This window comes from Hyperolius riggenbachi, chromosome 2 (genome assembly GCF_040937935.1).
Source record: "Hyperolius riggenbachi isolate aHypRig1 chromosome 2, aHypRig1.pri, whole genome shotgun sequence".
Taxonomy (NCBI): domain Eukaryota; kingdom Metazoa; phylum Chordata; class Amphibia; order Anura; family Hyperoliidae; genus Hyperolius; species Hyperolius riggenbachi.
In genome coordinates this window covers 548,899,809-548,915,458 of record NC_090647.1, presented here as the reverse complement: position 1 = coordinate 548,915,458, position 15,650 = coordinate 548,899,809, and the positions used below count along the sequence as shown (strand labels likewise).

At 46.1% G+C, this 15,650-nt stretch overlaps 1 protein-coding gene across 8 annotated transcripts in view; it reads right to left on the bottom strand.

The window, feature by feature from the left end:
- ILDR2 (immunoglobulin like domain containing receptor 2) overlaps positions 1–15,650 on the bottom strand; it is a 364,041-nt gene that overhangs the window by 182,820 nt on the left and 165,571 nt on the right. For all 8 annotated transcript variants that reach the window (XM_068270840.1, XM_068270845.1, XM_068270844.1 and 5 more), the window contains exon 3: positions 14,917–15,036. In XM_068270840.1, coding sequence (XP_068126941.1) covers positions 14,917–15,036 — 120 coding nt within the window. The remainder of the gene's footprint in view (positions 1–14,916; positions 15,037–15,650) is intronic.

Genomic DNA, 15,650 nt, shown 5'->3' with positions numbered 1-15,650 from the left:
TCTGGGCTCATTAACCCCCCCTCCCCCTAACTACTCTATACCGGCATCCCTGCCTGATCCCCTGTAATTACCCCCCTTCCTCCACCCTCCATACTGCGATTGGGCAGGGCAGGATTAGAATGTAACAATCTTTACCTGAACTTGTTCCTGCGGCGATCGCGTTCCTCTCCCTGCAGTACCGCTGTCAGCCTTACTATGCTGAATGAATCGGGTCCCGGCTTGATGACGTCATCAAGCCGGGACCCGATCCGGGCAGCCTGCAGGGAGGAGATCGCGATCGCCGGTGGAACAAGGTCAGGTGAGAGATTGTGACTTCTAACGCTTCCCTGCGCCTATCTCTGCGGGAGGGGGGGGAGACACCTGGCATGTGGGTGGTATTTTAAATGGCCACACACCTTCGCAATCCATGGGGGGAGGGATACAGGGGGAAAACACCAGGCTATCTGGGGGGGGGGGGGGGAGGGGAGAGGGAATTAAAATCCACACCTGACCAACTATGGGGGGGGGGGGATAAATGGCTGCATCAGGCTAACTCAGGTGTGTGTGTGTGTGTGTGTGTGTGTGTGTGTGTGTGTGTGTGTGTGTGTGTGTGTGTGTGTGTGTGTGTGTGTGTGTGTGTGTGTGTGTGTGTGTGTGTGTGTGTGTGTGTGTGTGTGTGTGTGTGTGTGTGTGTGTGTGTGTGTGTGTGTGTGTGTGTGTGTGTGTGTGTGTGTGTGTGTGTGTGTGTGTGTACACATCTAGCCAACTATGGGGGGGGGGGGGGGGATATACAGGAACACATCTGGCTAACTAGGGGTGGTGGGATACAAGACAGCCACATAATTGCAGTTAAAGCCAGGGATACAAAAGCTTGCGCAGTAAAGCCCGGAGGACGTCCGATGACGTCAGCGCGCCGCCGTGAGGCGCATTTTGGAACGCGGAAGGAGCCCGACCTGGCCGCCGGCCTGGCCACGTCGGGTCGGCCACCGGAGACCACCGGCAGCCTGCGGAGCGGCGCCGAGGGCACCTCCTGCCTGCCACGGGCTGGAGGAAGCCCCAGGTAAGTGGATGCGGATTTTTATTTTTTTTTAAACAGTCCCTGAACCTTCCCTTTAAGGAGGAATAACCCAGGGACGCGAAGTGGTTTAGTGTGAATGGGCCCTTAAACTGATCACTAAATTATGTGCTAACATGTCCCCTAATTTCCATGAGAATAGCTATTTTTGGTAAATTACCTCATTAGGTAAAACCTACCAGAATTGCTAAATGTCATTACCTCATGAGGTAATATACCTCACATGAGGTTATTTGTTTGATAACCCTACCAGAATTGAAGCCGATATCAGCCATAGGCCTGGTGCACACCAGAGGAGTTTTTCTGAGGGCCCGTTTCCACTGTTGCGACGCGATTTCGCCGGCATTCCGACGCTTGTAAAAACGCATGCGGATGCGTTTCTACTCGCGATTTCGCGTGCGATTTCGCATGGCAGGGTGCCATGCGAAATTAACCATGACACTGCCAGGGCAAAATAACATTGAGAAAGGTGCGAAATCGCGGGTAAAAACGCATGTAACAAACGCATGCGTTTTTACTATTAAATACATTAGCGGCGATTCGCACGGATTCCCGACGCAGGCGAATTCTGTGGGTCCCGTCGTGCAGATTTGGCCCGCCGCCAAATCGCTCCCGCATGCCGCACATGTGGAAACAGCCCCGGCCACTTCAGTGTAACAAGCGAATCCGCATCTCGTCGCCGCATGCGGATTCGCTATGGTGGAAACGAGCCCTGAGCGTTTTGAGTTTTTAAATCTGCTGCTAATGTTATCCTATGTGTCTGTGCACACTGGAGCAATGAGGTTTTGTAAAAAAAAACCATAGCATTACATTGGGAAGAGCTTTTAGAGGTTTCAAAAGCTCTTCCCAATGTAATGCTATGGGGTTTTTACAAAACCTCATTGCTCCAGTGTGCACAGACACATAGGATAACATTAGCAGCAGATTTAAAAACTCAAAACGCTCAGAAAAACTCCTCTGGTGTGCACCAGGCCATAAAGACCCCCCTGATGACCTATTTGAGAAAAGGTAAAGATTTCTCATGTGAAGTACAATCCTTGGTTACAACTCCCCTTTAATGTCAGCATATTCACATGGCAAACTTTCTCTCATCCCGAGCTGAGGAGATGCATGAGGTGACCTTTATACAAAGCACTGTCATTGATTTTATGTAAATGTGATGTAATGATTTTTTTTTATTAATACATTTTACGGTTTATGCCATAAAAGCACTGTGCGTTTTAGGTATAAATTTAAAGTCTCCATCCAGGCAAATGTGTTGTAAGCCTGTATCCTCCCATCTGACAGTAGCATAAGATATGTACTGAATTTTAAAGAGGAACTGTAGTGAAAATAAAATAATGAATAAAATTGCTTATTTTTTTACAATATTAATTTATAGATTGTTTAGTCAGTGTTTGCCCTTTGTAACATCTTTCCTCTCCCTGATTTACATTCTGACAATTATCACTGGTGGTGACCTCTTTAGTCCTATCAGGTTCCAAAGACAGTAGAAAATATACATGATCTCCCTGAATGTGATGTCATGACCATAGTCCTGACAGTTTAGCATCTAACCTTGTTGCATTGTGGGAAATAACAGCTTTTTCCAACTGCCAAGCAACCAGTATCTCCCTTTACGGAATGTTCATTTAGGCCTTGTTCACATTGCGTTCCGTTTGCGTTGGGCGTTTTTTGGCGCAATTTTTTTTTTTGATTCCCAGTGCTTGGGTGGGCGGTGCGTTTTTGTTAAAAACACAATTCTAAGCGCTTTTCCAGAGCGGTTTTTAAATTCACTCCCAGATGCAAGTCAGGAAGTGAACTCTTTGACCCGAAAAAGAATACAATTCTGAAAACGCGAACGCAATCGCTGCACAAAACGATTTTGTGCATATTTTGCATTTTTCCTATACTATCCATCGTGGCAAAATCGCCCTGAAAATTGGTCCACGCAGCGCTTTTCTGAACGGAAAGACAGAAAGCAAACGGAACGCCCCAATCTAAACTAGCGCATAGGAAAGCATGGTGTAAGCGCTTTCAGGGCGATTTTGAAAAAACGCCAACGCTTTAAAAAAAAATCCAAAAGTGCCTCTAGTGTGAAGGAGTCCTTACTGTTCTATGCACAGACAATACACGGCGGGACTAAATATCTTACTATGGCCCACATGCAATTCACTTTTTCTCCTGAGTTATCTCCTAGGAAATAGTTTTTATATTTTCTTTGAATTCACTTTTTATCACTTTATAATTGAAACAGTACCCAAAAGCTGGTGAAAAAGTGCTCTACAAAATTATTTTGAGTATTTCTTTTCTGGATGATTGTTTAACCTCCCGGGTGGTTAATTTTTTTTGCCAAATAGGCAAAAATCCTTTTTTTAAATTTTTTTTTTTGTTTCATGTAAAGCTACCAGAGTGGTAGCTACATGAAACACCACTAGAGGGCGCATGTGTCCCTCTAGTGCGATCGTCGCAAACAGGGGAATGCGTATATAACGCGCTCCCCTGTTTGGCTTCTCCTGTCGCCATGGCGACGATCGGAATGACGTCATGGACGTCAGCCGACGTCCTGACGTCAGACGCCTCCTATCCAGCCCATAGCGCTGCCCGGAACTCATTGGTCCGGGCAGCGCAGGGCTCTGGCGGGGCCCTCTTCTGCCGCTGCGTGCGGGCGATCACCGCAGAGCGGCGGCGATCAAGCTGTGCGCGCGGCTAGCAAAGTGCTAGCTGCGCGCACAGCACTTTAAATGGCGCAGATCGCCCCACCAGGGGCTGAGATATCTTCCTGTGCGGCATAGCCCGAGCTCAGCTCGGGCTTCCCGCCAGGAAGGTTAAAGGACACTTGTACGGAAGGGATATGGAGGCGGCCATATTTCTTTCCTTTTAAGCAATACCAGCCCTGCTGATCCTCTGCCTCTAATGCTTTTATCCACAGATCCTGAACCAGCATGCAGCAGATCCGGTGTTTCTGGTATTATTGTCAGAACTGACAAGATTAGCTGCATGCTTGTTTCTAGTGGGATTCAGACACTACTGCAGCCAAATAGATCAGCAGGGCTGCCAGGCAACTAGTATTGTTTAAAAGGAAGGGAAATATGGCTGTGATGATCGCTGCTGCAGCAGCTGTTGCTGGAAGTAGTAGTGCTGCAGCTCAGGCAGTTCTGATCTATTTCCATGCAAGCTGCATAGCTTTGTCTGTCTTTCCCTGCTGTCAGCTTGTGACTGATTATCATTCACCTGTGTGGGAATCTGCATGTATAAAGATCTGCTTCCTGCAGGGTTTCCTTGGGTTTTCATAGCTTCAGTTTAAGCCCGACTTGCTGTCGCTTCAGCCCCCGATCGTGTTTCTTGTTCTAAAGATACTTTGTTGGTTTTGCATCATATATTGGTTCATTGCCAATATATATGCATACCAGCACGTTTATTATTTTCCTTGTATTCGTGTTACGTTGATACATCAGTGTCGCTGATATATACGTACACGAACTGTTTATTTCCTGTGTTCAGTCAGTCAGTTTTCCAGCACGTTTTGGTAGTTTGCGCGTACCGTGAGCACCCGTGCTGAGCTAGTTATCCTGTTCCTGGTCCTGTTTGTGGATTGCGTTCATCTCTGCAAAGAGATAACGAATCCTTCTGAATCCTGTTCTGTTACTGTTTGTGGATTGCGTTCATCTCTGCGAAGAGATAACGAATCCTTCTGAATCCTGTTCTGTTACTGTTTGTGGATTGCGTTCATCTCTGCGAAGAGATAGCGAATCCTTCTGAGTCCTGTTCCCTGTATTACTCCAGTCCTAGTCAGCGTTCCTGCTTATGTCATATATCGGTTCATTGCCGATATATACATATGTTAGTCAGACGTTACAAATAGTTTCATTGATAGCTGTAATTGTAATACGCTAGGAAAACATACTTATTGTATATTTATCTGTGTTACGTTTATCTATCTTGATCCTGCTGTTTCCTGACTGTCCTGTCTTTGTGAGGCACGCCATCGCCGCAGCGCATTGGCTGCCTCATTCCAGTCTGTCTGGTTTTGGACGCTTGCTGTCGCTAAGTAGCCGCTAGCTAGCAAGCGTTCATTCTGTCTACCTGTCCTGATCTCCTCAGTTCTGGTTTGTGCGCTCAGCGCTACTTTGCGCTGAGACGTTATAACGAAAGCATTGTTTGTGGCTGTCAGATCTGCACCGGCTCTGTGCGCCACAATCTCCTATTGGAGTCAGTCCTCCCCTCCACTATACTAGGGATAGCCTGTTTCCTGGTGCTAGTGTGTGTACCTCCTCCACGCCAGCTCATGCGTTGCATGCTGACTGTGGAGAATACACCACCAAGCCTTACATTATGAAAACCCCATTACCAATCCCCATTGTGGGGGGGATTCCCAGAAAATATGACACAGTTAATTATGGTTCCTGTTCCTTTAAGAAATTTGAAGAACTTAACCCTGAAACAGAAAATGAGTTTTTCTCTGAATGTGCCAGGTTCCTGACCAATCCTGATCTCCAAGCGACTCCTGTTTCAACCTGGGCACTCCAGCTAGTTTATATTTTGTTTAAAGGGCAATTGCTTCAGTGGGCATGTGATGTTCTCAATCATTCCGATTTGAATGAGAGACCGCTGGAATTTCTAGCATTTGTGATCCATAACTGGTTGCGCATAGATCCATTGCCTTTTCCTCTTAATGAACTCCTAGCAGCAGGCCAATCAGCTGCTCCTTCAATTGCTTGCAAAAATGATCAGCAAGCAGAGAGTGTTCCTGATAATTTTCCTGCAGCCTTGAATAAATCACCAAAAACAGCAGGGAAAACAGCAGGGTCTAAGGCAAAACGCAAACGTTCTAAGAAACGTGTCCGATCTGCAGAGTCGTTATCCTTAGTGACTGAGACCTATAATGAGATTCTGCCATTAACAGATAATGAAATGCAATTGTCTTTCAGGGGAGTTAAATGGACTTATGAAACTATTAATGAACTTTCATCACTGGCTAGGGAAAATAAAGATTTTTGTTTAAAAGAATTATCTGAGTATGATTATGAGGAGATATTACAGAGTATTGAACAAATCAACTTATTTGTGAAGCAAGGAAAGTTTGCATACACTACAGTTCAACACTTGCTACAGGTATTAGAGATTCTTAAGAATAAGGAATCTGCCAATCACCTGCTAATTAACCCAATATATGTCCCTGCCACAATCATATCTGCAAACTATGATCTGCCTGTTAAGTATGCTTGGAATCCTCCATTTGAGAAAGGAGAGATGGAAGCTCTGGTCAATGAATGGAAGAATGATTCAAGTTCATTTTGTCAATTTTACAGTGCAAAAAGTGAATTAGTATTGAATGCATGCATTAAGTCTGCCTATAACCTAATAAAAACTGGTGTGTGTGGGTATGACTTTGTGGCTCCATTGATTGATGTGTGGAAAATGATTTTGGATGATTTTTATGCGATTCAATCAGTTGATACCAGGGAAGACACACTGTCAATTGGAGACTGTCCCACTTCTCCAGTTACTGAGTCCCTGCCATGTCTTGTGAATGTCCCTGTAATTCCACCCTGTACCATGGATAACTCAGTGTTACTTCCCAGTAAAACAGAAGCCACTGATACTTTCTTAACTTTGCCCTGCACAAATTTCTCAGCAGAGAAACCAGAGGTCCTGCTGACTTCTGAGTCCAGCCTAGCCAGTACTCATGAGTCTTTGTTCAGTGAAACAGACACCAGAAAAATCTTGCCTGTCTCTGCAAACACTTCTGCAGAAATTACCCGTGTTAATAAAGTTCAACTCCTGTCTGATCCAGCAGATGCCAATAGATGCACTACATCAGTTTCCGAGTCCCAGCAATCCTGTCCAGAAACCTCAGAACCCCAGCATCTGAATTTTCCAATTTTACAATTGAATGGTGATTCAGATGCGCAAACATTGTGTCTTGATCTTCCTGTTTCTACACCTCGCTCTAGTTTCGTGAATAGCTCAGAGCATCTGCTCTGTGAACCTGAAATCGCAGAATTATTACCTTGTTCAGAAAATGTTCCAATAAATTTGCCCTGTACCATGAATTGTGCAGTAGATCTCTCCAATGAAACTCAGGTCACAGAATCATTATGCTGTCCAGCAGGTGCTTCCATGGTTTTGCCCTGCAATATGGACTGTTCAGTGATCCTGTCCAGTGAAGCTGTGGTCGCAGAGTCTTATGCTTCACCCAGTACTTTGGATATTTCAAACCCTCTAGCAGAGCAGTCTGAGGCACTGCTTACCTCAGTTGGTGTTGCAGTAATATTCACTTGTCTAGCAGCTGTTTTGGAATTACAGTCTGCTCTAATAAAACTTGATGAATTTCTGCCCAGCAAAGCAGAAGCCATTGAAATATTGTCCTCGTCAGCAAGTGTGTTAGATACCTTGCCCTGTACACAGTCTGATTTAACCAATGTTGTTGAGTCCCTCTCCAGTGTTGTAACAGCCGAGGAACTCCAGCCCTGTCCTCTGAATGTTTCAGAAGTCTTGCCCTGTAACATGGATAATTCTGATTCTCTGGTCAAAATAATAGAAATCTCAGAATTTCAGTCCGGTCTGATGAGTGTTCCTGAAACCCAGCCCTGTATCCTGAAAGATTCTGGTTCTCTGGCCGCTGTGGCAGAGGTTCCAGAGTCCCCTTCCTGTCCAGGGAATTCCTCAGTTTTGCCTAGTCCAGTGGGGGCTGCTGCAATACTGACTTGTTCTGCAGCGCCTCATGAGCTCCAATCCAGTGTATTAAATGAGTCTCTGTCCAGTCCAGAGGTAGTTATGGAGTCCCTATCTGGTTCAGTGCATACATCAGAAGATTTGTCCTGTCTTGTTAGTGCCCCTGAATCTGATTTGTTACTGACTTTGCTGGAGTCAGCGACATCCAAGTCTGATCCAGCATTCTCGTGTAAAAGTCCAGTAGTTGCGAAGTTTAGTCATGATGATTTTTTTTGGGCCAGTCCTGGTTTTGGTCCTGTCCTGGCTGACCCTGAGGCTCACAGTTCCTTGACATGCCCAGAGGTTTCTCTTGTGCCGGTGTGCCCAGATGTTCTTTGTGTGCCAGAATGCCCAAGTGTGTCTAAGGTGTTAGCGTGCTCTGATGCTTCCTTAGTGGGAACACGTTCTGATGTTGCCAGTCTGCCTGCATGCCCAGAGATGGTTCTGGTCCCTGAAAGCCCTGATATTGATATTTGTCCTTGTGGCCCTGACTCGGGAATTGCCCTAGGTTCCATAGGGGTTCTTGATAGTTCTCCATGTGAGCCTAAGGGGCATTCTGACCTATGGGGATCTCTTTGGAGCTTCAAGGTGTTCGGGGAGGTCTCTGAGAAAACTTGTCCTGGTGCCTTGGACTGGTTCAACAGTGGGTTTTGTGTTGGTAAAGACAGTACCGGTGGGCATTGCAAAGGCTTTGGCGTTTCTGAACGGTTCCTGGAAGGCGGTGGGTATCGCTCAGGGAATTTCGGAGGGCTTTCTTCTGGAATTCATGGTTCTGATGGGTGTCACATTGGGGCTTGTAGTACTGATGGGCATGGTTCTGTAGGTTCTGGTTCTGATGGGTCCAGTCTTGTGGGGACTGATTCTGGAATTCGGTCTTGCCGGGCTGTCCCGGTCATCATGAATTATCAGTCGGACTGTTTTGTTGGGAATTTCAGTTTTGAAAAGCGTCTGGAATACGCTTTTAAGGGTGGGGGTACTGTGATGATCGCTGCTGCAGCAGCTGTTGCTGGAAGTAGTAGTGCTGCAGCTCAGGCAGTTCTGATCTATTTCCATGCAAGCTGCATAGCTTTGTCTGCCTTTCCCTGCTGTCAGCTTGTGACTGATTATCATTCACCTGTGTGGGAATCTGCATGTCTGCTCCCATTGGATGACCTCAGTATAAAGATCTGCTTCCTGCAGGGTTTCCTTGGGTTTTCATAGCTTCAGTTTAAGCCCGTCTTGCTGTCGCTTCAGCCCCCGATCGTGTTTCTTGTTCTAAAGATACTTTGCTGGTTTTGCATCATATATTGGTTCATTGCCAATATATATGCATACCAGCACGTTTATTATTTTCCTTGTATTCGTGTTACGTTGATACATCAGTGTCGCTGATATATACGTACACGAACTGTTTATTTCCTGTGTTCAGTTAGTCAGTTTTCCAGCACGTTTTGGTAGTTTGCGCGTACCGTGAGCACCCGTGCTGAGCTAGTTATCCTGTTCCTGGTCCTGTTTGTGGATTGCGTTCATCTCTGCGAAGAGATAACGAATCCTTCTGAATCCTGTTCTGTTACTGTTTGTGGATTGCGTTCATCTCTGCGAAGAGATAGCGAATCCTTCTGAGTCCTGTTCCCTGTGTTACTCCATTCCTAGTCAGCGTTCCTGCTTATGTCATATATCGGTTCATTGCTGATATATACATATGTTAGTCAGACGTTACAAATAGTTTCATTGATAGCTGTAATTGTAATACGCTAGGAAAACATACTTATTGTATATTTATCTGTGTTACGTTCATCTATCTTGATCCTGCTGTTTCCTGACTGTCCTGTCTTTGTGAGGCACGCCATCGCCGCAGCGCATTGGCTGCCTCATTCCAGTCTGTCTGGTTTTGGACGCTTGCTGTCGCTAAGTAGCCGCTAGCTAGCAAGCGTTCATTCTGTCTACCTGTCCTGATCTCCTCAGTTCTGGTTTGTGCGCTCAGCGCTACTTTGCGCTGAGGCGTTATAACGAAAGCATTGTTTGTGGCTGTCAGATCTGCACCGGCTCTGTGCGCCACAATCTCCTATTGGAGTCAGTCCTCCCCTCCACTATACTAGGGATAGCCTGTTTCCTGGTGCTAGTGTGTGTACCTCCTCCACGCCAGCTCATGCGTTGCATGCTGACTGTGGAGAATACACCACCAAGCCTTACAATGGCAGCCTAAAATGCATTTTATGGCAAGGTGTGAAAATACCACCAGGAGATAAACTGAATTGCATATGGGCCTAGTGTGATACATTTCAGAATGTAAATCAGAGAAAGATATTACAATGGGCAGCCACTAAATAATCTATAAATTAATATTGTAAACAATAAGGAAATTGTATGCATTATGTTATTTTCACTACAGTTCCACTTAAAGTGGATCCAAGATAAACCTTTCCTCAATGCATAGTTGTGTTCCTTTCATATGGTTTATAGTGCATTCCTCAAGCCAAAGGCTGTTATATGATCTAATCTTCTCTCCTCTGTCGGCTCTGTCGGGCTGAGGCAGTCAGGCTAGAATGTGCTGTGCTGCTTGTGATTGGATAGAAGCTATACACACCCTCTCCAGGCCCCCTGCACACTCTATGACTCACACACTGAGCTACTCTCAGCCTATCACTTGCTATGTCTTTTGTTTGTAAACACTGCATAAAACTGGCAATTACAAGCCAGGATTGCAGCAGGGAGTGGCAGAAACAGCACAGAGGGGCCCAGGAGAACATAATGAATAGAATGGTATGCTTTTTATTGTAAGAATTTTAGAGTACAGATTCTCTTTAATACCCTAATTCCCTATAAACTAAACAAGCCCCGCCCACAGCTTCTCCAGTGCCTTGGTACTCTGAAACCCATGTAGCAAGGGATTATGGGAGCTCAGTCTGGGGAGGAGGAGGTGTTACTAGCAGGGCTGTGGAGTCAGAGTCGAGGAGTCGGAGCAATTTTGGGTACCTGGAGTCGGAGTCTGGAAAAAATGCACCGACTCCCTATGAAATGAAACTGTATTTAAAATAGAAAATATGATAAAATGTTCTATTCCTCAGATAATAGTCATCATAAATAATTTATACATACAGTAATAGCTATGCTCAGTCCACAAAAATGAAATAAACCAATCAAAAAATAGTTACTTGTGCTGCAGTTTTTAAAGTCAGATATACATATCTGATTGTGACTGTATATATGATGTGTACACAGGAATCTCTTTTATATACTAAATGACATCTATGCTGTAAGTATAAAGCCTGATGTGTAACTGTGTCACTAATAGAGATGGTCAATGAGATGGAAATAATTCTGCATTGATGCTGGTTTATGCAAATGTATGCACTCTCTTTGCTCATGAAATCAAATAATTTGATATGTTGTTAAAATTTGGTTCGGTGACTACGAATTAAAGGGTACCTGAGAAGGATGAAAAGAAAAGTTTTATACATACCTGGGGCTTCTTCCAGCCCCCTTCAGGCTAATCAGTCCCTCGCTGTCCACCTCCACCACCTGGATCTTCTGCTATGAGTCCTGGTAATTCAGCCAGTCAGAGCAGTTCGGCCGCATGCCGCTTCCACAGCCAGGAACGTTCTGCACCTGCGCAATAGTGCTGCACAGGTGTAGTATGCTCCTAGCGGTGGAGTGTGTTCATGCGCACTACGCCAGACTGGCTCAAGTACCTGGACTCATAGCAGAAGATCCAGGTGGTGGAGGAGGACAACGAGGGACTGATTATCCTGAAGGCGGCTGGAGGAAGCCCCAGGTATGTATAAAACTTTCATCTGTCTCAGGTTTATTTTGTTACACAGTAGTACTATACTCTACATATGCACTCTCCACAGAGCTGCAGGGAATCCACTGAGAATGTTGTGCACATTGAACACAGAGGTGTTGTCTGTCACCCATAAACCTGGTTCAGATTGTGCATGAAGAATGTGTAATAGAGGAAGAATCTCCTCATTCTCCTGCACATCACTCTTACATGTACCCACAGTTACATTGCCTAGGGCCTGATAGATGTTCTTTGTTCCTGTCTGTACATTCTACAAGTACCCTTACCAAGGACTAGTTTTAATCTATGACTAAAAGTATTAAAGGCAGAAGATCAGCCTGCTAGCCAGGTAACTGGTATTATTTAAAAGGGAATAAATATGGCAGCCGCCATATCCCTCTCACTTCAGTTGTCTTTTAAAATTCCTAAGCATTGGCAGTTAAGAGATGCATTTTATGTTACATACTTTCAATCAACAAGATTGTAATATGCAAATTAGAGGAGTCGGAGTTGGTGGAATCCTAAACTGAGGAGTCGGAGAAGGTGGATTTTTGTGCCGTCTCCACAGCCCTGGTTACTAGCCAGAGATTTCAGAGGCAGAGGGGAGGAGAGTGGAGTTTTTACAGGCTGAGGGGTGGAGATGCAGGCAAGCTTGCCTGTGTAATGTTCACAAGCAGAACATGGCTGCTCTCATTGTATCACAGGAAGAAATAATCATATACTGTTGAAGCTGTTTGCAGCTAAACTTGCTGTGTAAACTATCTAAACTTTAGATAAGATATATAGACAAGTTACTTGTCATAGTTAGTTTTTCATCTCGGATCCGCTTTAAAGGGGAACTGAAGAGAGAGGTATATGGAGGCTGTCATGTTTATTTCCTTTTAGACAATACCAGTTGCCTGGCAGCCCTGCTGATCCTCTGCCTCTAATACTATTAGCCATAGCCCCTGAACAAGCATGCAGCAGATCAGGTGTTTCAGTGGTTCAGACTTATAAGTCTGATCTGACAAGACTAGCTGCATGCTTGTTTCTGGTTTTAATCAGATACTACTGCAGAGAAATAGACCAGCAGGGCTGCCAGGCAACTGGTATTGATTAAAAGGAAATAAACAGGACAGCCTCCATATACCTCTCTCTTCAGTTCCCCTTTAAAGAGACTCTGAAGCTAGAATAAATCTCGCTTCAGAGCTCATAGTTGAGCATGTGTGCCCCTGCTAAAACGCCGCTATCCCGCGGCTAAACGGGGGGCCCTTCACCCCCCCCCCCCCCCCCCCCCTGCAAAATCAACGACCAACTTGGTCGGAAATGTTGCTCTTCCTGGAGGAAGGCTAACGGCTGCAGCCCTGCCTCTCAGCGCGTCTATCAGACGCGCATCGCCATCTCTCCCCCGCCCCTCTCAGTGAAGTAAGACTGAGAGGGGCGGGGGAGAGGCGGAGGTACGCATCTGATAGACGCGCGGGAGGCAGGGCTGCGGCGGTTAGCCCTGCCCCAATGCGGAAGCGCTCCCCCGCTGCACGGAGGGGATTTGGGGGATCAGGGACCCCCGTTAAGCAGCGGGATAGCGGCGGTTTAGCAGGGGCACACATGCCCCTGCTAACTATGAGGTCTGAAGCGAGATTTATTCTCGCTTCAGACTCTCTTTAAGTCCCCTTGCACACTGTGTTACTGTTACCCGCCACCAGTGCCATGCAAGCCTATGGAGACTTGTAAACTTTGGGCTTGATTCACTAAATCGTGATAACTCAAATATCACACCTTATCAAAGATATCACACCTTATCAAAGTTAACACACCTTATCAGAGTAGCATAGCAAGCGCTACGAACCCACGGGGGCTCAGGGCAGGACGAGTGCCATTGCCAATTAGCAGGAGCTCGCTATGCTACTCTGATAAGGCATGTTAACTTTGATAAGGTGTGATAACTTTGATAAGGTGTGATATTTGAGTTATCACGGTTTAGTGAATCAAGCCCTTCATGCGCTGGGAATATACAAACTGCCACAAAACAAACGCAAATACTTCAGCGCATTACTACATGATCCAAGCCGAACGCACAGATTATGCGGTAATGCAAGTCAATGGGCGGAACAGACAGTGTGCACGACGGGAGCGCGGTGCAATGCGACCAATGAGAAATTCCTGTGAGGTACTTCCAGCCCAGCCATGGGGCAGTCAGCAGGACAGCCGGGCAACTGGTATTGTTTAACCACTTCAGGACCACAGGTTTTACCCCCCTAAAGACCAGGCATTTTTCACAAAAATGGCCACGGCAGCTTTAAGGGCTTGCTGTAGGGCTGCACAACAACTCAACACACAAGTGATTCCGCCTCCTTTTCTCCCCACCAACCTCCTAACACCGATCGGCGTTAGGCGGTCCTGGGGCTGCCGCCGAGCACAAGCCCATTGGCGTGACACGGTCCTGAAGCAGTTAAAAGGAAATCAATATGGCAGCCTCCATATCCCTCTCATTTCAGGCGTCCTTCAGCGTTGGACTTTAGGCAGCGAGGCGACGGATGACGCGGCCGCAGTGCCGGAGCTGTAATATAAGCGGAGCAGCTGCGGCTCTGATGTATTCCTAACCTGATCACATTTAGCACATCACACTTACTGGGAAATTATGCCTGCGAGCAAGTTACAAATAATTACCATCATTGGGCGCAGAAATTACAATATTTCCCAGTAATTCCCCATTCATCGTTTAACAATGAGGTAAAACTCTCCTCTCCTTTCATCAGCATTAACATCTTCACAAGTAGAATGGGCCGGTGTTTATACTCGCGGAAATAATCCTGCCGTGTCATTATCTTGCTTTAGAGCGTGAGAGGCGGGCAGTGAGAGGAGTAGGCGGGCGCTCACGGTATCGGGCGGGTCTCTTTACACTCGCTGAGGTCTGTATGGAGGCAGCTGGCTGGCAAGGCTGCATGATAGAGGACTTACGGTATATGCCACGTCTGCAGCTAAACTATGCTTGCCAAAAATAAATAAATAAGACGCATAAACGGGACACAGCAACTGAGGAAAAGGGCAGAAAAAAGTCGTATATAATGGGCTACACAGAGCACTGGGCATCTCTAGCAGCAGACAAGATAGACTATTGGCCTTTAAATGCTGAATGATACAACCAAAGTTTACACTGGGTATTCAGGAGGCCAAAAAGACACCTAATCAACATCTGTCAACAAGTGACGTCGGTAATCACACAGACGGGAACCGGCACAGGTATACTAACCAGCCTGCCTAAAGTTAGAAGGGTAAATGGGGGGAACAGGGGAGGGGAACTTGCATCACTTATCCATAAACACCTCACAAGGGTTACAACATAAGATAATTAAACGTTGTAGCTGGAAATCACATTATTTTATCAAGATGGTATTTCGATTTCATAAGAAAATGATGGACTCACCCATTACAAGGACTTCCACCCGGTCTTCATTCTTGCCTTCCAGATCATCGGGTACAGCCACGGTACAGTAGTAGAGTCCACTGTCACCCCACTGCAGCGTCCCGAACTCCAGGTCAGCATCTGTAGAGCAAAGATTCATAGATAGTAAGCTTGAAGGGCCGTTCTGGGAGGTCCAGCAGATGACTTTCAGGCTTGGAAACCCAAGGGGTAAGAAAAGGAGACAGATAGATCACCAGAGTAGTATTAATGGGAAATGTAAAGAAATAAAAACTACTCACAAACGTGGGTTGCTATAGGTAACCACAATTTCTGGCATGTGGAGAAGGACCGTCTCCACGTGGTGATGGTGACTCGGTTGGATCAAAGTGGGTAACGCTCAGGGCCGGATTTACCATAAGGCACTGTAAGCACATGCCTACAGGCGCCTGATGATGGAAAGGCAGCTCCCTCCCATCCCCCAGTGCCTCCTTCCCTTCTTCCCTATGCAGAGTCCCAAGCAGAGTGTAAGTGAGAGGCTGCTTACCCAGCTCTCGGCATTCCACTGACCAGATCTCCCTTCAGCCAGGGGCACCTCTAGCTACTTAATACTGATGTTTCTCTAGCTACCTAATACTTGGGGGCACCTCTAGCTACTTAATATTGAGGGTACCTCTGGCCACCTAATGCTAAGGGACACCTATGACGAGCAAGGGAAGTAAGGGAGAAGTGACAACTGGGCCAGACAGCACACTTGT